Below are 16,970 nucleotides of genomic sequence, written 5' to 3'. Positions count from 1 at the left end.
GTATCACGTGGTCTAAGTGCCTACTCTCGTCCCATGACGAGCGCTATAACGAGCATGCCGCCAGAGATGGCGATCATGATGGCGCCGAAGCGGATGAACTTGTCGCCAATAGTCGTCTGTGGGTCTGGTGACCCTGCGGCCTGGCGGCATGCGGTGTCGAGCTCGCGTCCGAGGGGGGCACTCGAGAACTGCTCCCGTACACGTATCTTGCCGTTCTTAGCGAAACGCGCACGCTCCTCGTTTGACAAGTTAATCAGTGCCGCGAGGGCCGGTGCCCACTCCTCCACCATTGGTGGGCGGAGGTACCCCGTGATACCCTCGATGACCGTTTCTGTTGGCCCGCCGGTGTTGCACGCCAGCACGGGGAGGCCGCACGCCATTGCTTCGATCGGCACGATGCCAAAGTGCTCGTTCGTCGGTGTGTACAGCAGCGCGAACGTGTGCGGCGATAGCAGCAGGGCAGAGCGCTGCTCGGTGGTGAAGTTCAGGATGAACAGAACGTCGACGTCCTCTGGCTGTGGCGCCGAGCCCGTGTCCTTGAGGACGTAGTAACTCAGGCCCAGCCGTTCGCATAGCGCCTGGTTCACCGCCAAAGTGTCACGGTTGTCCGCCTGTGCGTCGTCGTACCCGCCACCAACGACCAGGCGCAGCTTCTGTGCAACACTCATCGGAACAAGGCCGCCGCGCTTGATCTCTGCAAATGACTCGATCGCGAGTGCGACGTTCTTCGTCGCCTCGAAGCGGTTGAATGAGACGAGCGTAGGTCGGTCGCTAATATCAGCTTGGCCTACTCGTAAAAGCTCACGAGGAAATCAGAGCAACTCCGTCGGTGGCATTCGCTCGGCCCTTGCCCTTGCGCGCCTTGGTGCTCTGGTACGCATCGACGTCGATGCAGGGATACACCACCTTGGGTGGGTTCTTGGCGAGCGAGGGGAACGCGGCTGCATACACGCGAGACGAGAATTTGGAGTTGGCCAGGATAACGTCAGCTTGGCCTGTAGTCAGCTTGTGAGCACGGTATGAAGCTAACCAGTAGTGTATTCCTCGAGGCGGTCGATCGGCCAGCGATACACGCGCTTGAGGAGGCTCTGCCGTCCCGCGCCCCGCTGCAAGAGGTCAATCGGCCCGTCTCCCACACTAATCTCCCACCCGCCACTGAGCAGCTTGTCGGGGAAATGACAGTAGAACACGACCGGCGTCCCCGTGAGCATGCGGAGGAAGGGCACGCAGACGGACTGCTGGTCGACGAAGAAGACGTCGAATTTGCCCAGTGGCGCGAGGGGGTTAATAAACCCTGCTGGTGGTGGAATAACCTGCGACAAGAAGAGAAGGATCGTCAGGAGGAGGGAGCGGAGGATGGAGAACACGATTGTCATGGGCAGCTTGGGGTGCAGGCTGCGCGGCAGTGACGAGCCGAGGACATGCACGGGGAAAGTTCCTGCTCTCAGCTCGCAACTTGACCAAGGGCTAACCGTTACGTGTCTCCTCGAAACACCGCTCTGGGTCGTGTCGCGAGGTGAACATGACGACCTCGTGGCCGAGGTTCTGGAGTGCCACGGCCGCGTCTACGACGAGACGCTCCGCACCGCCTGCGGTTAGTTGTCATTGTGCGTTAATCAGCTCACCAATTCCCAGATCTGGGTGGATAAAGCCGATGCGGAGCTTCTTGGAGCTCGCCAGGTTGGCCATGGTGCAAGAATGTACGAGGCGACAACAAGTCAACTGGGCACTTCACACATGCTCTCTGCACGACGACATGTCGATCCACGTCGGTGGAGGTCAAGTGGAGGCACGAGACTTTATATGGAGGGATTGGATAAACCCCACAGCATTACTTGGATCGAGATTTCGTGTGAAGATGCTGACTACACTGACATCAACACCTCTTCTAGCTGCAATCATGGCAGCGACAATGGCACAAAGCGCCCCGAATGAGAGGCCCAAGATTACTATTCTTAAGCGGCAGCTTGAGGATGCGTCTGTCTCGCAGAACAAGTTCCTCAAGAAGACCGCACGCGGCAAGGTCCTCCAGTGTGCGTCTGTTGTTACGACTGTGCCTCAGCTGACCCCAGTCCTGCGCGAGAAGTATGTGCGCGACGACATTCCTTGTGGCTTCGAGGCGTGCCATATCTGCTCCGAGTTCCCCGGATTCCGGCCCGTTCTCCCGCAGCGCGGGTACACCAAGCACTCCAAGTTCACGTACCCCTCCGGGCACTGGCTCGTGGTCGACACGAATATCGTGCTCCACCAGGTACGCAGCTTATTTGCAGGCCGATATCGCAGCTGACGTGCAGATGGACCTCCTGACGGCGCTTCCCGCGCAGCTCCCGCTTATCGTTCCCTCCACGACAATACGGGAGGTGCGCCATCGCTCACTGCCCCTGCACAACCGCCTGCAGCAGCTCGTGCAGGACGAGGACCGCTGCGTGTGGGTCTGGTGGAACGAGGAGTGCCGGGAGACCGCAACGGCCGCTGTCGAGGTCGAGGACGAGGTCGTCAACGACCGCAATGACCGAGGTTAGCCTCAAAGTAACAAAGCTGACGACAGCGATCCGCGAGACACTGCGCTTCTACCCTGAGCACATTGAGAAGTCAGTCGCCGCTGCACCGCAGCTCATCCTGCTCACGGACGACAAGCGGAACCGCGAGCTCGCAGCGCAGGAGGGCTTGGTGGCTGTCAGCACACGTGACTACGTCGATGGGCTGCAGGGTGACGTTCGCGACCGCCTCGTCGACCTCGTTGCGGGTGGCGTGGACGACCTTGAGCCTGGAGAGCGCAGGAGCAGGAGAGTGTACGATGACGTGAGATTTAGCGATCCACATATAAGCTGACTCCAGTACCTTCCCCAAGATACGTTGACTGCTGGAGTCAAGAGTGGGCGGTACGTCCAGGGGTACTTCAACGCCAACCAGTACAACTATCTGGAGGTGAGCTTGTCCTGAGCGTACAGAGCTGACAGACAGGGTACGGTTCGCGTGATGGGCATGACCAAGCCGGTGTTGCTTGTGGGACGGAAGGCCATGAACCGCTCTGTGGACGGCGACCAGGTCATTGTCGAGCTACTGCCGAAGTCTGAGTGGAAGGCACCCGGAGATGAAGTTCTGGACCAGGATGGTGAGTTAGACTGCTTAGCCTGAACTAGCTGACGGGTCTAGTCGCGCTCAAGCACGATGATGCGGAGGGTGACGAGGGCTCTGGGGAAAAGGAGGAGTCGAAGGAGACCATGGACGTCGACGAGATCACTAAGAAGGCGCCGAAGGAGATCCTGCCAACAGGTCGCGTCGTCGGCATCGCCAAGCGAAACTGGCGGCCGTGAGTTCTGCTTTAGGAAACCCGAACTAACGACAGATATGTCTGCCACATCGACCGTTCTTCGCTGTCCGAAGCCGCCCTCACGTCGCTCTCGCAGCAGACCGTGTTTGCCTCGCCGTTGTCGCGAGCTTTGCCGCGTATCCGCTTACGCACGCGTCAGGCACCGGCACTCATCGACCAGAAGATCCTCGTCAGCATTGACAACTGGACAATCAACTCGCGCTACCCAGATGGTCACTTCGTCCGTGCGCTCGGCAAGGTTGAGAGCAAGGAGGCCGAGCAGGAATCGCTCCTCCTCGAGTACGAGGTACCGTACCGGCCGTTCGGCAAGGCTATCCTCAACTGCTTGCCGAAGGAGGGCGACAGCTGGAAGGTGCCACCCAAGTCGGAGGACTCGTTCGAGTGGCGTGATCGTGAGGACCTGCGAGACCTCATCGTGTGCAGTATCGACCCCCCAGGATGCCAGGACATCGACGACGCGCTACACGCACGCAAGCTGCCCAACGGCAACATCGAGGCGGGTGTGCACATTGCCGACGTCGGCCACTTCGTGCTCTCGGACAACCCAATGGACTCGGAGGCCGCGTCGCGTGGCACGACCGTCTACCTCGTCGACAAGCGTATCGACATGCTTCCCGAGCTGCTGGGCACCAACCTCTGCTCGTTGCGGCCCTTCGTCGAGCGCCTCGCGTTCTCCGTTATTTGGGAGCTCACTCCTGCCGGGGACATCGTTGACGTGCGCTTCGCCAAATCGGTCATCGCGTCCAAGGAGGCTTTCACCTACGCCGCTGCCCAGCAGCGCAAGGACGACAAGTAAGTCTGCCCCTGTAATCTGAAACCCCTACTGACGGAACAGGTCTCTAAACGACCCTCTCACCGTGGCGATTCGCCTCCTCAACTCGCTTGCAATCAACCTCAAAGCCAAGCGTGTCGCCGCTGGCGCGCTGTCACTGTCATCGCCCGAGCTCAAGATCCACCTGAACTCGTCTGAGACGACTGGCCCAATTGACGTCGAGCAGAAGGAGCAGCTTGAGACCAACTCACTCGTCGAGGAATTCATGCTTCTCGCCAATATCAGCGTTGCGCGCAAGATCCAGGACGCGTACCCTGCGACTGCCGTCCTCCGGTGAGCTTATGACATACCTGTTACCAGCTGACGTCAGTCGCCATCCGCCGCCTCCGAAGACTAACTTCGAGGCGCTGCAGGACATCCTGCAGAAGCGCAAGGGTATGACCTTGGATGTGTCGAGCTCAAAGGCGCTTGCCGACTCCCTCGACCTCTGTGTCGTGAGTATAGCGTCATCCCCTTCGTTTACAGCTGATACAAAGGACCCAAACTTGCCGGAGTTCAACACGTTGGTGCGCATCATGGCAACGCGCTGCATGCTCTCGGCCGAGTACTTTGGCTCCGGAAGCGTGTCCAAAGAGTCGTACGGGCACTACGGTCTCGCGAGTGACATCTACACGCACTTCACCTCCCCCATTCGTCGCTACGCCGACGTTCTTGCGCACCGCCAGCTTGCCGCCGCGATCAACTACACGCCGCTGCATCCGTCGCTCCAGTCGAAGCAGCACGTCGAGCGCCTGCTCAACGTTGTCAACAAGCGGCATCGTCTTGCGCAAATGGCGTCGCGCGCATCCGTCGAGTTCTACGTAGGGTTAGCACTCAAGGGTCGGACCGAAGGCTCGGGAGTCACCTCTGTGCGTGAGGAGGCGTTCGTGATCCGCACGTTCCGCAACGGACTGGCTGTGTTCGTGTCCAACCTCGGTCTCGAGGGCCTCATCACCTTCGCCAAGGACACGCATGAGTTCGACCCCGAGAACTACCTCATGCACGTGCCGAAGCCGAACGGTGGGACAGCGACGATCGGCGTGTTCGACAGAGTCACTGTTGACATCTCGATCGAGAAGGACGCCAACACACAGCGCGGCAAGGTCAAGATGACGCTCGTGAACCCGGTGAGCTCCGAAGGGCTGTAGGCTTGTAGTACATCGGTGTATGCATATAGAGGTAACACATTACACTATCAAATCTAGTCGCTCTCGTCACCGCTGCTGTACCCACCGAGCAACGCCACGCCTGTCGCCTTGACCGGCACCTTGCGACTCCTCTCCTCGACAGCATTCTTGCGCGCCATCTCAGCGTAGAACTTGATGTTCTCGAGTGCGTCGCCTCCCAGAATCCCGCCTTGTGGCTCGTCTGCGCGTGCGCGCTTCGCCGGCCGCTCGTCAACATCATATGGCTCCTCAGGTGCCTCGATCGGGTAGTAATCAGCCTCGTTGCCCTCTTCCAGCGCGCGAAGGCTTTGACTGGCTTCCACAAGCTGTGGATCGAGCTTGGCGGCAATGACTTTCTTGCCCTCGATGGCTATCCGCTTGTCCTCGAGATTCTTCTCGCCGGGGTTCGGGTCCTCCGTCGCCCATCGCACGTTGAGGATCTCGTCCATGTCCATGCTCTGGTGCTGCATCGCCTCCTTGGCAAACTGCGCGTTGGCCTCGTACTTGTACGTCACGAACGCGATCCCGCGGTTGTGCAAGATGTTCCCTGCTGTCAGCTTCAACCCAGACTGTCGCACAGCTGGCTCCTGGGACAACTTACACCGCTCGATCTTGCCCCACTCGCCAAAGTGTCGCAACAGCGTCTCCTTGCCCTGGTCGCGGTCGGGACTCTCGTGGATCTTGCCCACATACAGCGTTCGGTTGGTGCGGTTGAAGCTCCCCACGCCTCCCATGTCGTCGCGGTACTCGGCGTGCTTCTCGCGCCCAAAGCAGTCTCGCGAGTGCTCGATGACCTGGTTCGCTGCAGGGAGGCGGTGTAGGTAACTGCATTCGGCTCCGTATGGGCAGCACCCGCGCGCAAAGTACACGCAGCAGAAGCGGTTGCCAGTCGTGTCCGCGCGCGTGTATCCTTCATCGCGCGTGATCACACAGCGCGTCTGCGAAAGAGTTTGGCTGTTGTCAGCTGGGTCGAGGGGCCCAGAAGCTCACTTGGCCAACGCGTCCTCCTTGTCACCGCCTGCCCATTTGTTGTACCAGAAGTCTGGGGTCAGCTTACAGTCAACCTCGAAGCGGGACTCACTGTACTCCTTCCCTGGCTGGACCTTCTCCGTAAGGTCGACGTCACCGACTTTGACCTGCTTCCTCGCTGGACGGAGCTTGCGTTTTTGTACGTCGGACATGGTGGAAGGGACAGACAAGATGGTGACAACTCGAGAGTTGTTGCAATCGATCCCTTTCGACATGGCTTGGTGGCAAGTGGGGGGTCGAATAAGGAAAATCTCGAGGTTTGAAGAGTGGAGGTTGACCACTTCTTGTTCTGAAGTTGCACTATCCACCATGGCACAGCAAGACGAGCATGAGTGGCCTCTGAGCCTCGACGAGTATGCGCGATACGGGAGGCAGATGATAATGCCCGAGTGGGGGTTGGACGGTAAACAGTTGAGGCGGCACCCGATAGCTGACATCAGGCCAGCTGGCGGTGAGGAAGGCACGTGTGGCCGTCGTTGGCGCCGGTGGACTGGGATGTCCAGCTCTTCAGTATATTATAGGCGCAGGAGTTGGTGAGTTGACGCCTTTTCAATCCCAACTAACGGCAGGCGAGGTTACCATCATCGACCATGACACTGTCTCGGCATCCAACCTACACAGGCAAGTGCTGCACACCACCGAGCGTGTGGGGATGAATAAAACGCTGTCAGCGTGCATAGCCCTGAAGGCGTGAGTTGATCTACTACCTCATTTACAAATCCGTTGGCAGGAGTTCTGAAGTTGACGCTAATGGCAGCATCAACCCGCATCCGACGCTCAACCCAGTCACGGAACCCCTCACCCCCGCCAACGCCCTGACCATTCTTCGGGACCACGACCTGGTCCTAGACTGCACGGATCGCCCGTACACTCGCTACCTAATCAACGACGCGTGTGTCCGCCTCTCGCTTCCGCTCGTGAGCGGGGCTGCCCTCGGTGCCGCAGGGCAGTGGGCAGTTTACGGCGGGTCATATGATGACACCAAGCGCGCTTGCTACCGGTGTCTGTGGCCGAAGCCGGGACCTAGTGGCAGGTGCGACGAGGCAGGGGTCTGGGGTCCAGTGACCGGCATGGTCGGGAGCGGGATGGCTGCCGAGGCCCTGCGGCTACTCGCCAGCGGTGGCGGAGGCAAGGGGTCGTTGCACATCCTCCATCTGGGAGGAAGTCCGATGGTGCGGACAGTCGGTATGCGTCCACGCAGTGCCAAGTGCGTGGCGTGCGGACCAAACGCTACGGTTACAGATGACCTTGACAGCCACGATTATGTTGCCCTTTGCGGAGAGACTCCAGCTGTCCCAGAGGTTCCTGACAGGATGAGCGTTGGGGTAGGCGAGGAGCTTTTCCTTGTGAGCTGACGCCAGGACCTTCGTGCAGTTGTTGGCTCCCCAGAGGTGGTCGTAATCGACACAAGGCCACCACACGAGTACGGCATCTGCAGCCTCCCCCACACCATGAGTGAGTTTTGGTCCTCTTTACCAGCTGACAGCAGACATTCCCCTCGCCTCCATCCTTGCCTCACGCGCGGATGTACCCCCAGGTCGCGCGATCTTCCTCTGTCGGCGGGGGAACGACTCACAGGTTGCAGCTGCTGCCTTCAGGCAGTCGGGTCGCGAGGCGACAGACGTGCGTGGCGGCTTGGTTGCCTGGAGCCACGAGATCGACCCACACTTCCCATTGTACTAGTACTCTATACATGTAAGGACATGGTTGAACCGATTATATCGCACGCGAAAAGCGGACAACGTCGTCGCAATCCCCGCGGACGCACACGAACGGTGGACCTTCTCCCTCGTCGCGTTCCCTGTTATCGGGGACCACGCACTTGGTGTCCTCGCTAGTGTCAACTCCGGCCGTCATTCGGGAAGCTCACGGGTAAGGGCATGGGCAGTCAGCTGGTGTGGGCACGCAAACGAGGCTACCGGTACATACGTAACCTGCGCGGCAGTGCACTGAGGTTAGCTGTCCGCCGGAGGAAAGCTGGGAGGCTCACCGTCATGCAACAGGTCCCAGCCAGGGTACTCGCGACGAGGTCGCTGCTGCTGTTGTTGCTGCTGCTGCTGCTGCTGCTGCTGGCCGAAGGGGAAGTTGAAGAAGTTTCCGAACGCCAACGCGAAGGGGAGGAGGGCGGCGAGAAGCACGACGCGGTGCAGCATGCTTTGCGTGTGGCTGTTGTCGAGTGAGGTTTGGCGAAGAGAGTGGAGGAAGCCAAATGAGCAAGGACGCGACGTGGCTTCGATCACTCTGGCAAGGAACAACAACGCTTTACTAATATCCATTAGGAGAAATTACAAACTGGTTCAAATACCACGTGGGCCCTTGCGCTATGACGGCCTCACGTTGGGCCGCCTCACGTTCGATCTCAACGCCGCACTCGGCAACGCAACGACGCATCCACCACATCCAGCTCCAATCCACTTCCCAACCTCCCTGGGCCCCGGCAGGACACCCCCATACCATGTCCTCCCCGGCGCCAGATACACCGCCGCCACGGCGTCCGCAGCGGAGCGTGCGCCTCCCACCATCGCGGTCAGAGAATGGCACGCTGCAGACTCCCCTGCGCCGCGACCCAGCCATTGCTAAGGCACTCCAACTCTCGACATTTGAGCAGGACGCGTACTCTACTGAGGAATTCGTGTCGACGCTCAGCGAGAAGCTGATTGCCGAGAGCAAGGCCAGCACCGGGCGTAAGTCCAGCTGATGTGGTTGCTGCGTAGCTGACCACAGCCTTCGACCCTGTCCCCTTCATGCAGGCGTTCTCGCCTGCGCTAGACTCGCTCCTTGCTCTTCGATCACAGGTCTCCGAACGCACGAAGAAGATGGAGAGCGACGTGCGCCGCGCGAATCGCGAGTATGGGAAGCGCCTGCGCGAGCTTGACAGCGGCTTTGAAGCTGTCGGCGGGTCGTTCTCCCACCTCGAGAGCAAGATGAGCGACGTGGGCCGCACAGCAACACGTGTGGGTGAACAGCTTGAGGGCCTGCATCAGACGCGTTCGACTGCGCAGGCCGTCTCTCTCCTCCTCTCGTACTACCTCTCGTTGGTGCACCAGACTGGCACCACGGATGACTCTACATCGCCCCTCGAGCAGCTGTACGCGGAGAAGGGAACTCGCGAGGGACGTATCCGCTTGGCACTGGTGCTGCGGCGGTTGATGGCCGTGGCAAAAGACGTGGCAGATAGCGCGTCAACGGCGGTCTCGGATGCGGAGGTCGCCGCTGCGAAGGATGGACACATGACGATTGGCGATGGCTCGTCACCAGCTCACCGCAACGTGCTTCACCGCAGATCCGAGAAGGAAAGAGCAGACCGCGTTAGCTCCGAAGTCGAGAAGTACTGCGAGAAGTTTGAGCGCGAGATGCTCAAGCTGTTTGACCGCGCGTACCGCAAGGGTGACCCGAGAATGATGGCGCACTGCGCGCGCGTGCTGCAAGACTTCAACGGCGGCATGTCCTGCGTGCAGGTGTACGTTAATCAGCACGACTTCTTTATCAAGAGGGAGTTGATGCTGGAAGAAGCTGGCGCAAGCAACGGTACCGACTTCTGGCGCTCCATCGGCGATCCAGATACGTTGCCGCCAGACAGTGAGCCGGGTCTCACTGTTATGTTCAAGTCGATCCGTGACACCGTTAGCCAAGAAGCGCAGATCGTCAAGGCCGTGTTCCCGAACCCCAGCGCCGTGTTACAGGTGTTCCTACAGCGGACTTTTGCGCAGGTCATCCAGCATCATATCGAGACGTTAGTCAACCGCGCATCGGGGATCACGACGCTCGCGTTCCTCCGTGTGCTCCACTTAACGCACGCGATGTGCGTGTCATTGGTCGAGGATCTCAAGGGGTATGATGGCGTTCTAGGTGTCGGCCCAGCCAAGCTCACAGACGCTGGGACTGGGCCGCTTGCGGCGATGCTCGAACAGGCTCTCGACGAGATTTACGTGCCCTGGCTCGAAGGATCTCGCTACCTCGACAGCGAGAGCAAGAACCTCGTCGAGTTGTACGGGGGCCTCCTCTCCCGCTTCACGCGGTACCATGAGACGGTGCTCAAAGCGAAGCCCAACTCGCTCCTCGACCGCGTCGTCGGACAGGTCCCCACCGTCCAGGCGACAGCGGCAATCTCAAAATATGCCAACTTGTTCACGAACACTATCACGTCGAGCGCGACGTCGGCGTTCTCGTCTGACAAGACGAAGGCTCCAGGCCCGGAGAAACCCGCACGTTCCGGCTCTCATCGTAGTGTGCAGGGGCTACAAGGGCTCGCGACGCCGCGTCCGAGTCTATCGCGGCACGATAGCCTGCGGAGCAGCACCGAGAGCCCCGTGGAGCGCGTCGACCCGGCAGACGGTGTTCTCGCCGTCCCGATGGCGGAGCGCATGCTGCGGTGGCATGCCGAGGCGATTGGCCGCGTTGTCGAACTCTCGCCGTCTGCAGAGGTAGCGAAGAACGTCATGGCGTTAAGTAAAGTGCTCTCCGAGGCTTTTGGACGCAGCTTCACCGAGACAGCGCTGGAAAGCCGCGTCGCCAAGCTCGAGCAGGATGACCCGCGCGCCGAGCCGGATCTCGGCATGCTGACCGTACTTAAGAACGCCAACCTCGTGTGCCAGCTTTGGCAGCGGTACAGCTCAACCGCGCTCGTTCCCCTCACGAGCTCTGCTCCAGTCGTGCGCCGTGAGATGACGACGTTCAACCAGCACAACGTCGTGCTCCTTGAAGGCAAGATCAACACGCTGGTGCAGAAGGCGGTGGACGTCATCGTCTCGTGGCTCGCGCAGCTGCTCCTCAAGCAGCGCAAGAACGATTACAAGCCCAAGAACGACGACCTGAGCTTTGCGCGCACCAACACTGAGCCATGCGATCTCATCTGCGACTTCCTCGGCAACTTACAAGCAGCGTCAACTGCGCTGTCTGGCAAGAATAGGGAGGCGTTCCTCCTCGAGGTCGGCGTCGCCTTCCACTCGCTACTTCTAGACCACTACAAGAAGTTCCCAGTGAACCCGACCGGCGGGTTGATGCTCACAAAGGACCTTGCTTCCTACCAGGAAGCGATCGCAGCGTACAATATACCAGCCCTGAACGACCGGTTCGACATGTTGCGCCAGCTGGGCAATTCGTTCATCGTGCAGCCCGACGTGTTGCGGAGCTACATGACGGAGTCGCATCTCGGGCGTATTGACGCTCGCCTCCTCCGCCCTTATCTCCAGCAGCGGAGCGACTGGTCGTCCTTCTCTGCTCGCCTGGTGTTCGACGACGCTCCAGAGGACTCCCCCACGCCAAGTGGCACCTCCACCCCAATGGCGGGGAGTGTGGGAGCCAACGCCCGGCGCGCAGGCCACAGATTGAGCGCTATGAGCGGTGTGGCAGGCGCGGGAATGGCCGCGGGGTACGCGCGCTTACGTGAGGCGCTGCGCGAGTTCGAGAACCTCACGGACGACAAGAAGAGCGTCACGGGTAGCTCGATGCCGTCGGGTGCGCCCCCAAGCGCGTTCACCCGCACCAACAGCGGCGCGAGCGTTGCAAATGCGCCCACGCGCCGCGCTTACGTCCCTGCCTTCCAGTACATGCCCCACCACTAGCTAATCGTCGACGCGGAGCGCCGGCAGACCATGTATAACATTGTGCAACCAGCAACCCTCGAGGTCAATGCTGGCACCACATCCAGCGACTGAACAAAGGATTTCCAACGGTCCCAGGATCCGTTGTCAAGAACCTAACTTACAAAGCATGGTCGCACCACCGTGCCCAAGGAGCAACTGATACAGATCCACAGAGCTGTTCACCAAAAGTGCTATTGTTCCAGAGGAACGCGCTGGAGCTAATTGGACCGATCTTGGAAGCCCGAGCACTGACGCTCTTAGTTCATCCGGATATGCCGCAGAACTGACAATCTGTGGTTGGTAGTATCAGGCCAGTTCTCTCGCACCGGCTGAGTTTGCACACCTCCTTCGATGGCACCGCAAATACTCGCCTCGGCCCAACCATGGTCTCTGACGCTGGGCCATCATGCCCGACGGCCACCAATGTGCCAGATCTCGGCGCCACGGCACAGCGCTCGGTGTCGAGGAATGGAGGTGGCCGACAATTTGAAGCTCGGGGCGTGTGAATGTGGCTGAAGGTAGTGAGGACCGAGGGGAGGCGTTGAACTGTCAGACACTGCTACTGCTGCGCGGCTGGCACGAAGCGAATGACTACGAGGGCAGCGAGAGCGACTGGGCGAGGTATGGGAGAGGACCAGTCCAAGTGCCAGCAGCATAAATTCTCGCGACTCGCCCATTCTCCCCCATCCTCCTCATCCTCTTTACCTTCCTAACGCCCCTTTGCTTCCTCTCCTCCTGCTGCTCCGAGGACAGTACGCCCGATGCGGACACAGTATCAACCAATGGACATGCTTTTTGCAGCCCAAGGTAACGTCCCCCAAACGGGAACTACATGTGCGTCCTCTGCTCCTCAGTTGACCTCAGCTACTCCACACTATCGCTTGATTACACGCTCCACCTGGCATGCCACACGGTCTACACGTCCCTCGGCACGCTGTCGCAGGACTTTGCGCTTTGCTTCCGTGTCGGTATCTGCTCCGAGTGCGAGCTCGTGCCCCCGGGCTCTGCGGTGTTTGTGCTGGGGTCCGTACAGTGTCTCTGTCGCCTGGCGACGTCGTGGTCACACACCCGTCCCACGCTGATGCGATAGGGCCCAAGACTTGAGGACACCCAGAGTAAATGGACAACTCTGACTAGTTCCACTGCCAGCCTCATGGCCACAGTCGACGCCGTGGGCGTCCGCCTCCAACCCAAGGAAGAAGGAGTTCGACGAGACCAAGACCGAGATGCGCAAGCACTGGATTGGGGCACAAGAAGCCGCTGCGAAACCTCGACCTGTGGAGGCGGCTTGTCATTGCCCGGCCATGAAAGAGGCTGGTGAAGGCTAGACACGAAATTGTCCAGAACGACCACTTTGTGAGTACCCGCATTGCTCATAGTAGATGCGGATGGAAACTGCCAGTTTAAGCGACGATGGTTGTTCGGCAAGACTAGTCTGCTCTGCGGGGTGGCACTTTTGTTTTCACGCATACCGATCCTCGGCCGTGGGGGGTGGGTATGCATGGTCAGCTGTGCCAGCTGTGTGAGGTTGTAGTTGGGCGATAATGTGACGGTAGACGGCGGCAGCACAATGTTCGCCCCGCTTCCCGCCGGAACAGTCCTGTGCCTCATAAAGTTACCCGCTGTTCCATTCCTGCCATGCGTCGCAGTAGCTTGCAGTCGAATCGAGTATGCAGCGTTGAATGTAATACGACCAGCCATGTTGCAGCTAGGCGGCTTGGCGTGCGGCGCGTGCCGAGTTGTCGGTGATCCGGCCGCACAGGCTATCTGCACGATTGCGCACGCCGTGCCGAGATGGAAACAGAGGTCCTGTTAGCTGGAAACCATGGCAGATTACTGTTCCTGCCAGGGATCGGGACCCCCCAAACCTTCCACGCTTTCACATTTCACGAGCCTGGTTTCAGAACTCAGGAGCCAAAGAAGTCGAGGGTGACGCTCAGTTCTTTAGTCCAGAGGAGTGCGCAGTCATACGTCACGGTGTCAAGTCGGGTTCTGAGAGTCCGTCTGAGATCGAGGGTGCCGCTGCGTCTGATGGAAAGTGATGCATTGTAGTGGGAGGTGCGTCCTCCCCAGACGACAGCCCCCGGATGGCGCAGCCAATGTCAATACGAGTGTTTATCAATCTATGAACGAGAATGGGTTGTGTGATGTGCTTGGTTGGCACGAGAGGCGGTGCGTGCGCGCGCGCGGGGGCGCATGTGAATGAGAAGAGCGAAAAGAGTCCGTCGTTACAATCCGTGATACGTGATGGGGCGCACAGCGCAGGGCTATCGCGGTGCACGCGGTATGAGATGGCGTCTAGCAATTGGGGTGGGTCATCTTGTTTTTGGGGAACTCGCGCCCCTTGGCTGAAGGGTCAGCGCGGCTTCTCAAACCGAGGAAAGGAGACTCACAAGGGTCGGGGAAGACGGTGAGGTTCGGGTTGTTGTACAACTCGGCGTACTTTTCGATGTACGCGGCGGTGGGACGATCTACGGTTAACTTGCGCAAATTCATAGAAGACTCACCAGCTGGGTCGCACCCAACATTACTCTCGCCCGGCCTCTGGTAGACGCGGACGTAGTCGATCCGCATCTCGTTCGGCAACATAATGTTGGCAAAGTCGACGTATTCGAAATTGTTGGACATGCCGAGGTTGAAGATCATGTACATGGGCTCCTGCGAGATCAGGCGCTGCCCAACGCCGGTGCGAGGGTTGGGTCCAACAGACTTGGCAAACATCGTCCAGGCAGGCTTGCCCATGTTGATCCAGTGGATGTAACCGTTGCTTGGGTCGTTGTAGTCGGACGAGTACTCGAAACCGAACACACCAAACTCGGCGCTCACGTTCGAGTAGATCCTTGATTCTGTGTACGACAGTCCAGAGACGGCCTGCTGGTACACACTGCCGAGGTACGTGTTGAAGCGCGTAATCGACTTGTCGTAAATGACGGCAGCGTCAGAGCTGTTGTCGAACTGGTAATAGTCGTCGTAGGGGGCGACCTGAGCCGACTGCGAGACCATACCACGTCCTACGCTGAGGTCCATCTGGGCCTCGATCATGTCAATCTCGACAGCACCACGACCGACACCCTCTGGTCCAGGATGGTCGTAGCCTGGGCAGTTGCAAGCCGACAAACGCTGGCCAGGGAGATACGACAGAGTGTTGTTGTAGTTCGGATCACCAGTAGTGAATGCGACTAAGGGCTCGGTCTGCTCGAGGTTGGACTGGTTGGGCATGATGCCAATGTCACACTCCGAGTACGAGTACGGCCACATTCCATCGTTGGTGGCACCGTAACCTGCACGGCCGAGGTTGCCCATCGTCCAGATACCCGGCCAGAAACCACCAATCTTAGGGGTACCAGGGAGTGAGGCCGACACCTCAAAGTAGGCATTCTTGTTGAAGCAGAGCTTGTTCCAAGTCTGGACCATACCCGACTTGAACATGAGGCCGTTGATGGGCTCTTGCGTGAGGGTGAGGACGAGGTGACCATCGCGCGTTGTCGGAACCGAAGGGTCGTACCATTCAAAGTCGCTGGTGTGAGAACCATTGCCGTCGGTGTACTTACTTGGTGGGCCAGTAGTGGATGTCCATGGCAGTGAAGAATGGGTCGTCTCCTTCAAAGAAGGTGCGGCCGTCCTTCTCGAACTCGTCTGAGAATACGAGATCCCAGGTCTCTCCCTCAAAGCTCTTGTGGTGGTAAGCATCCTTGGGTGTGTCTGGGTCAATCATCCTGGGGAAGCCAGGGATTTCTGGGTACTGGCCAGAAGCGTTGACACCGCCAAGGTTGAACCCAGGTGTGCCGGCGCCGAGAGCTTTCTCGTCGGCGTAGTACCAGCTGATGATGGGGTAACCGGCAAAGAGGACGACAAAGCCGGACAGCATGACGAGCAGGGTCAGGGCGTTGGCCCATCCACGCCACGACCTGAACGTGAAGGGTGCGGTAAGATCCTTCTTCTCTGCGGCGGTGAAGGTGTGCAATTGGTCGTCAAGGTCAGCCTCGTCGATACCAGACATCGGCCCCGTTCCAGCGCCGGAACCTGCCGTTCGTAACGCCACTGGCTCGACCTGCACAGCGTAATGCCCATGGCTGGACGAGGACGGTGAGTCAGCCGTGGGGCCGTATCGGGCACTCGTGAACGACGAGACGGTCGCTTGGGGTCCGTAGCGAGTACCTCCCGGGCCGCGCATGCTGGAATTTGGGCTGTCGTTGCCTGCGAGAGATGTTTCCGAGAGCCTTGCGTATTCGCTGGCTGGTGTATGTGCCGATGCAAGGAGAGGGGATGTGCCGGAGCCGCTGTTGCCAGTACCACCAAACTGTGACGAGAGGCGTCGTATGGACATGGTAGGCGTAGTGTAAGAGGGCGTGAGAGGGCGCCGAGGGCAACAAGACAGTAACGATGAAGAGAGGAATGAAAGTGAACGCCCCGGGTGTGCGATGGAGATGGAGTGTCAGAACAAGTCGAGCGAGTGAGGAGGGTAGAGGGGAGTGACAGCGTGGTGTTGGCAGTTGATGAAAAATGGATAGAATGAGAGTACGAGTGTCAGCGACGGTGTCAAGAGGTGGAGGATGGATGATGAAGAGCAGAGATAAGGAAAGATGTAGCGCAAAGTAAACTGTTGGGTGCATTGGGGGACTGCGGAGGGGCACTTGGGGGTCCTGAGGCGTTGGATGGCCTTGGCACATTGATCCACAACCTGGAGATGCACACAATTCAGTCTATCCCTTTGCAACCAACCGAGCAAAGTTACAAAGTTCCACACATTCAGAGGCAAGCAATGACAACTCACAATCTTTGGTGCCGAGAAGCTCTTCCTGTTCCTTTGGCCAAACATTTTCAACAAGTGAGATTGTGGATGACGACTAGTGACACAAAGTTGTCAGATTGACTTTGCGGGGGCGGGAACAGCAACTACCGTGCCGATGTGCCGATGTGTGTGCTTATGGAAGAGAGAGAGAGAGAGAGACTGAGAGAGAGCGTGTGTGTGGGCGTGTGTGTGGTGACAGGCGTAGCACCCAAAGGGACGACCAAGGATGGAATCTCTTTGCAGCCTCTGTTGG

General features: G+C 59.1%; 7 protein-coding genes across 7 annotated transcripts; 3 read left to right on the top strand and 4 right to left on the bottom strand.

Moving 5' to 3' along the window:
• Nucleotides 1-20: 20 nt before the first annotated feature.
• ALG2 (uncharacterized protein) lies at nucleotides 21-1,689 on the bottom strand (the record flags this gene model as incomplete). The annotated part of the gene is made up of 5 exons (XM_060596642.1): nucleotides 21-771; nucleotides 806-989; nucleotides 1,031-1,438; nucleotides 1,473-1,589; nucleotides 1,626-1,689. 5 exons carry the CDS (start codon nucleotides 1,687-1,689, stop codon nucleotides 21-23), a joined length of 1,524 nt encoding a protein of 507 aa, XP_060453615.1.
• A 211-nt stretch (nucleotides 1,690-1,900) lies between these two features.
• Nucleotides 1,901-5,293, top strand: DIS3 (uncharacterized protein; the record flags this gene model as incomplete). The annotated part of the gene is made up of 11 exons (XM_060596641.1): nucleotides 1,901-2,033; nucleotides 2,073-2,251; nucleotides 2,295-2,517; nucleotides 2,549-2,802; nucleotides 2,839-2,928; nucleotides 2,965-3,115; nucleotides 3,157-3,313; nucleotides 3,350-4,126; nucleotides 4,170-4,439; nucleotides 4,477-4,600; nucleotides 4,643-5,293. 11 exons carry the CDS (start codon nucleotides 1,901-1,903, stop codon nucleotides 5,291-5,293), a joined length of 3,009 nt encoding a protein of 1,002 aa, XP_060453614.1.
• A 53-nt stretch (nucleotides 5,294-5,346) lies between these two features.
• CWC2 (uncharacterized protein) lies at nucleotides 5,347-6,492 on the bottom strand (the record flags this gene model as incomplete). Its single annotated transcript, XM_060596640.1, has 4 exons — nucleotides 5,347-5,858; nucleotides 5,913-6,265; nucleotides 6,302-6,353; nucleotides 6,393-6,492. The coding sequence occupies 4 exons, from the start codon at nucleotides 6,490-6,492 to the stop codon at nucleotides 5,347-5,349; spliced, it is 1,017 nt and encodes a 338-aa protein (XP_060453613.1).
• A 157-nt stretch (nucleotides 6,493-6,649) lies between these two features.
• Nucleotides 6,650-8,023, top strand: cnxF (uncharacterized protein; the record flags this gene model as incomplete). Its single annotated transcript, XM_060596639.1, has 6 exons — nucleotides 6,650-6,743; nucleotides 6,781-6,873; nucleotides 6,910-7,030; nucleotides 7,098-7,665; nucleotides 7,702-7,795; nucleotides 7,830-8,023. The coding sequence occupies 6 exons, from the start codon at nucleotides 6,650-6,652 to the stop codon at nucleotides 8,021-8,023; spliced, it is 1,164 nt and encodes a 387-aa protein (XP_060453612.1).
• Nucleotides 8,024-8,056: 33 nt separating this feature from the next.
• LCL2 (uncharacterized protein) lies at nucleotides 8,057-8,493 on the bottom strand (the record flags this gene model as incomplete). The annotated part of the gene is made up of 3 exons (XM_060596638.1): nucleotides 8,057-8,174; nucleotides 8,211-8,289; nucleotides 8,331-8,493. 3 exons carry the CDS (start codon nucleotides 8,491-8,493, stop codon nucleotides 8,057-8,059), a joined length of 360 nt encoding a protein of 119 aa, XP_060453611.1.
• Nucleotides 8,494-8,795: 302 nt separating this feature from the next.
• Nucleotides 8,796-11,904, top strand: SEC10 (uncharacterized protein; the record flags this gene model as incomplete). Its single annotated transcript, XM_060596637.1, has 2 exons — nucleotides 8,796-9,024; nucleotides 9,065-11,904. 2 exons carry the CDS (start codon nucleotides 8,796-8,798, stop codon nucleotides 11,902-11,904), a joined length of 3,069 nt encoding a protein of 1,022 aa, XP_060453610.1.
• Nucleotides 11,905-14,223: 2,319 nt separating this feature from the next.
• On the bottom strand, nucleotides 14,224-16,744 carry CcaverHIS019_0110610 (uncharacterized protein; the record flags this gene model as incomplete). Its single annotated transcript, XM_060596636.1, has 5 exons — nucleotides 14,224-14,273; nucleotides 14,319-14,396; nucleotides 14,433-15,442; nucleotides 15,477-16,225; nucleotides 16,700-16,744. The coding sequence occupies 5 exons, from the start codon at nucleotides 16,742-16,744 to the stop codon at nucleotides 14,224-14,226; spliced, it is 1,932 nt and encodes a 643-aa protein (XP_060453609.1).
• Nucleotides 16,745-16,970: the final 226 nt, after the last annotated feature.

This window comes from Cutaneotrichosporon cavernicola (genome assembly GCF_030864355.1).
Source record: "Cutaneotrichosporon cavernicola HIS019 DNA, chromosome: 1".
Lineage (NCBI taxonomy): Eukaryota > Fungi > Basidiomycota > Tremellomycetes > Trichosporonales > Trichosporonaceae > Cutaneotrichosporon > Cutaneotrichosporon cavernicola.
This window is presented reverse-complemented; position numbering and strand designations above follow the sequence as displayed.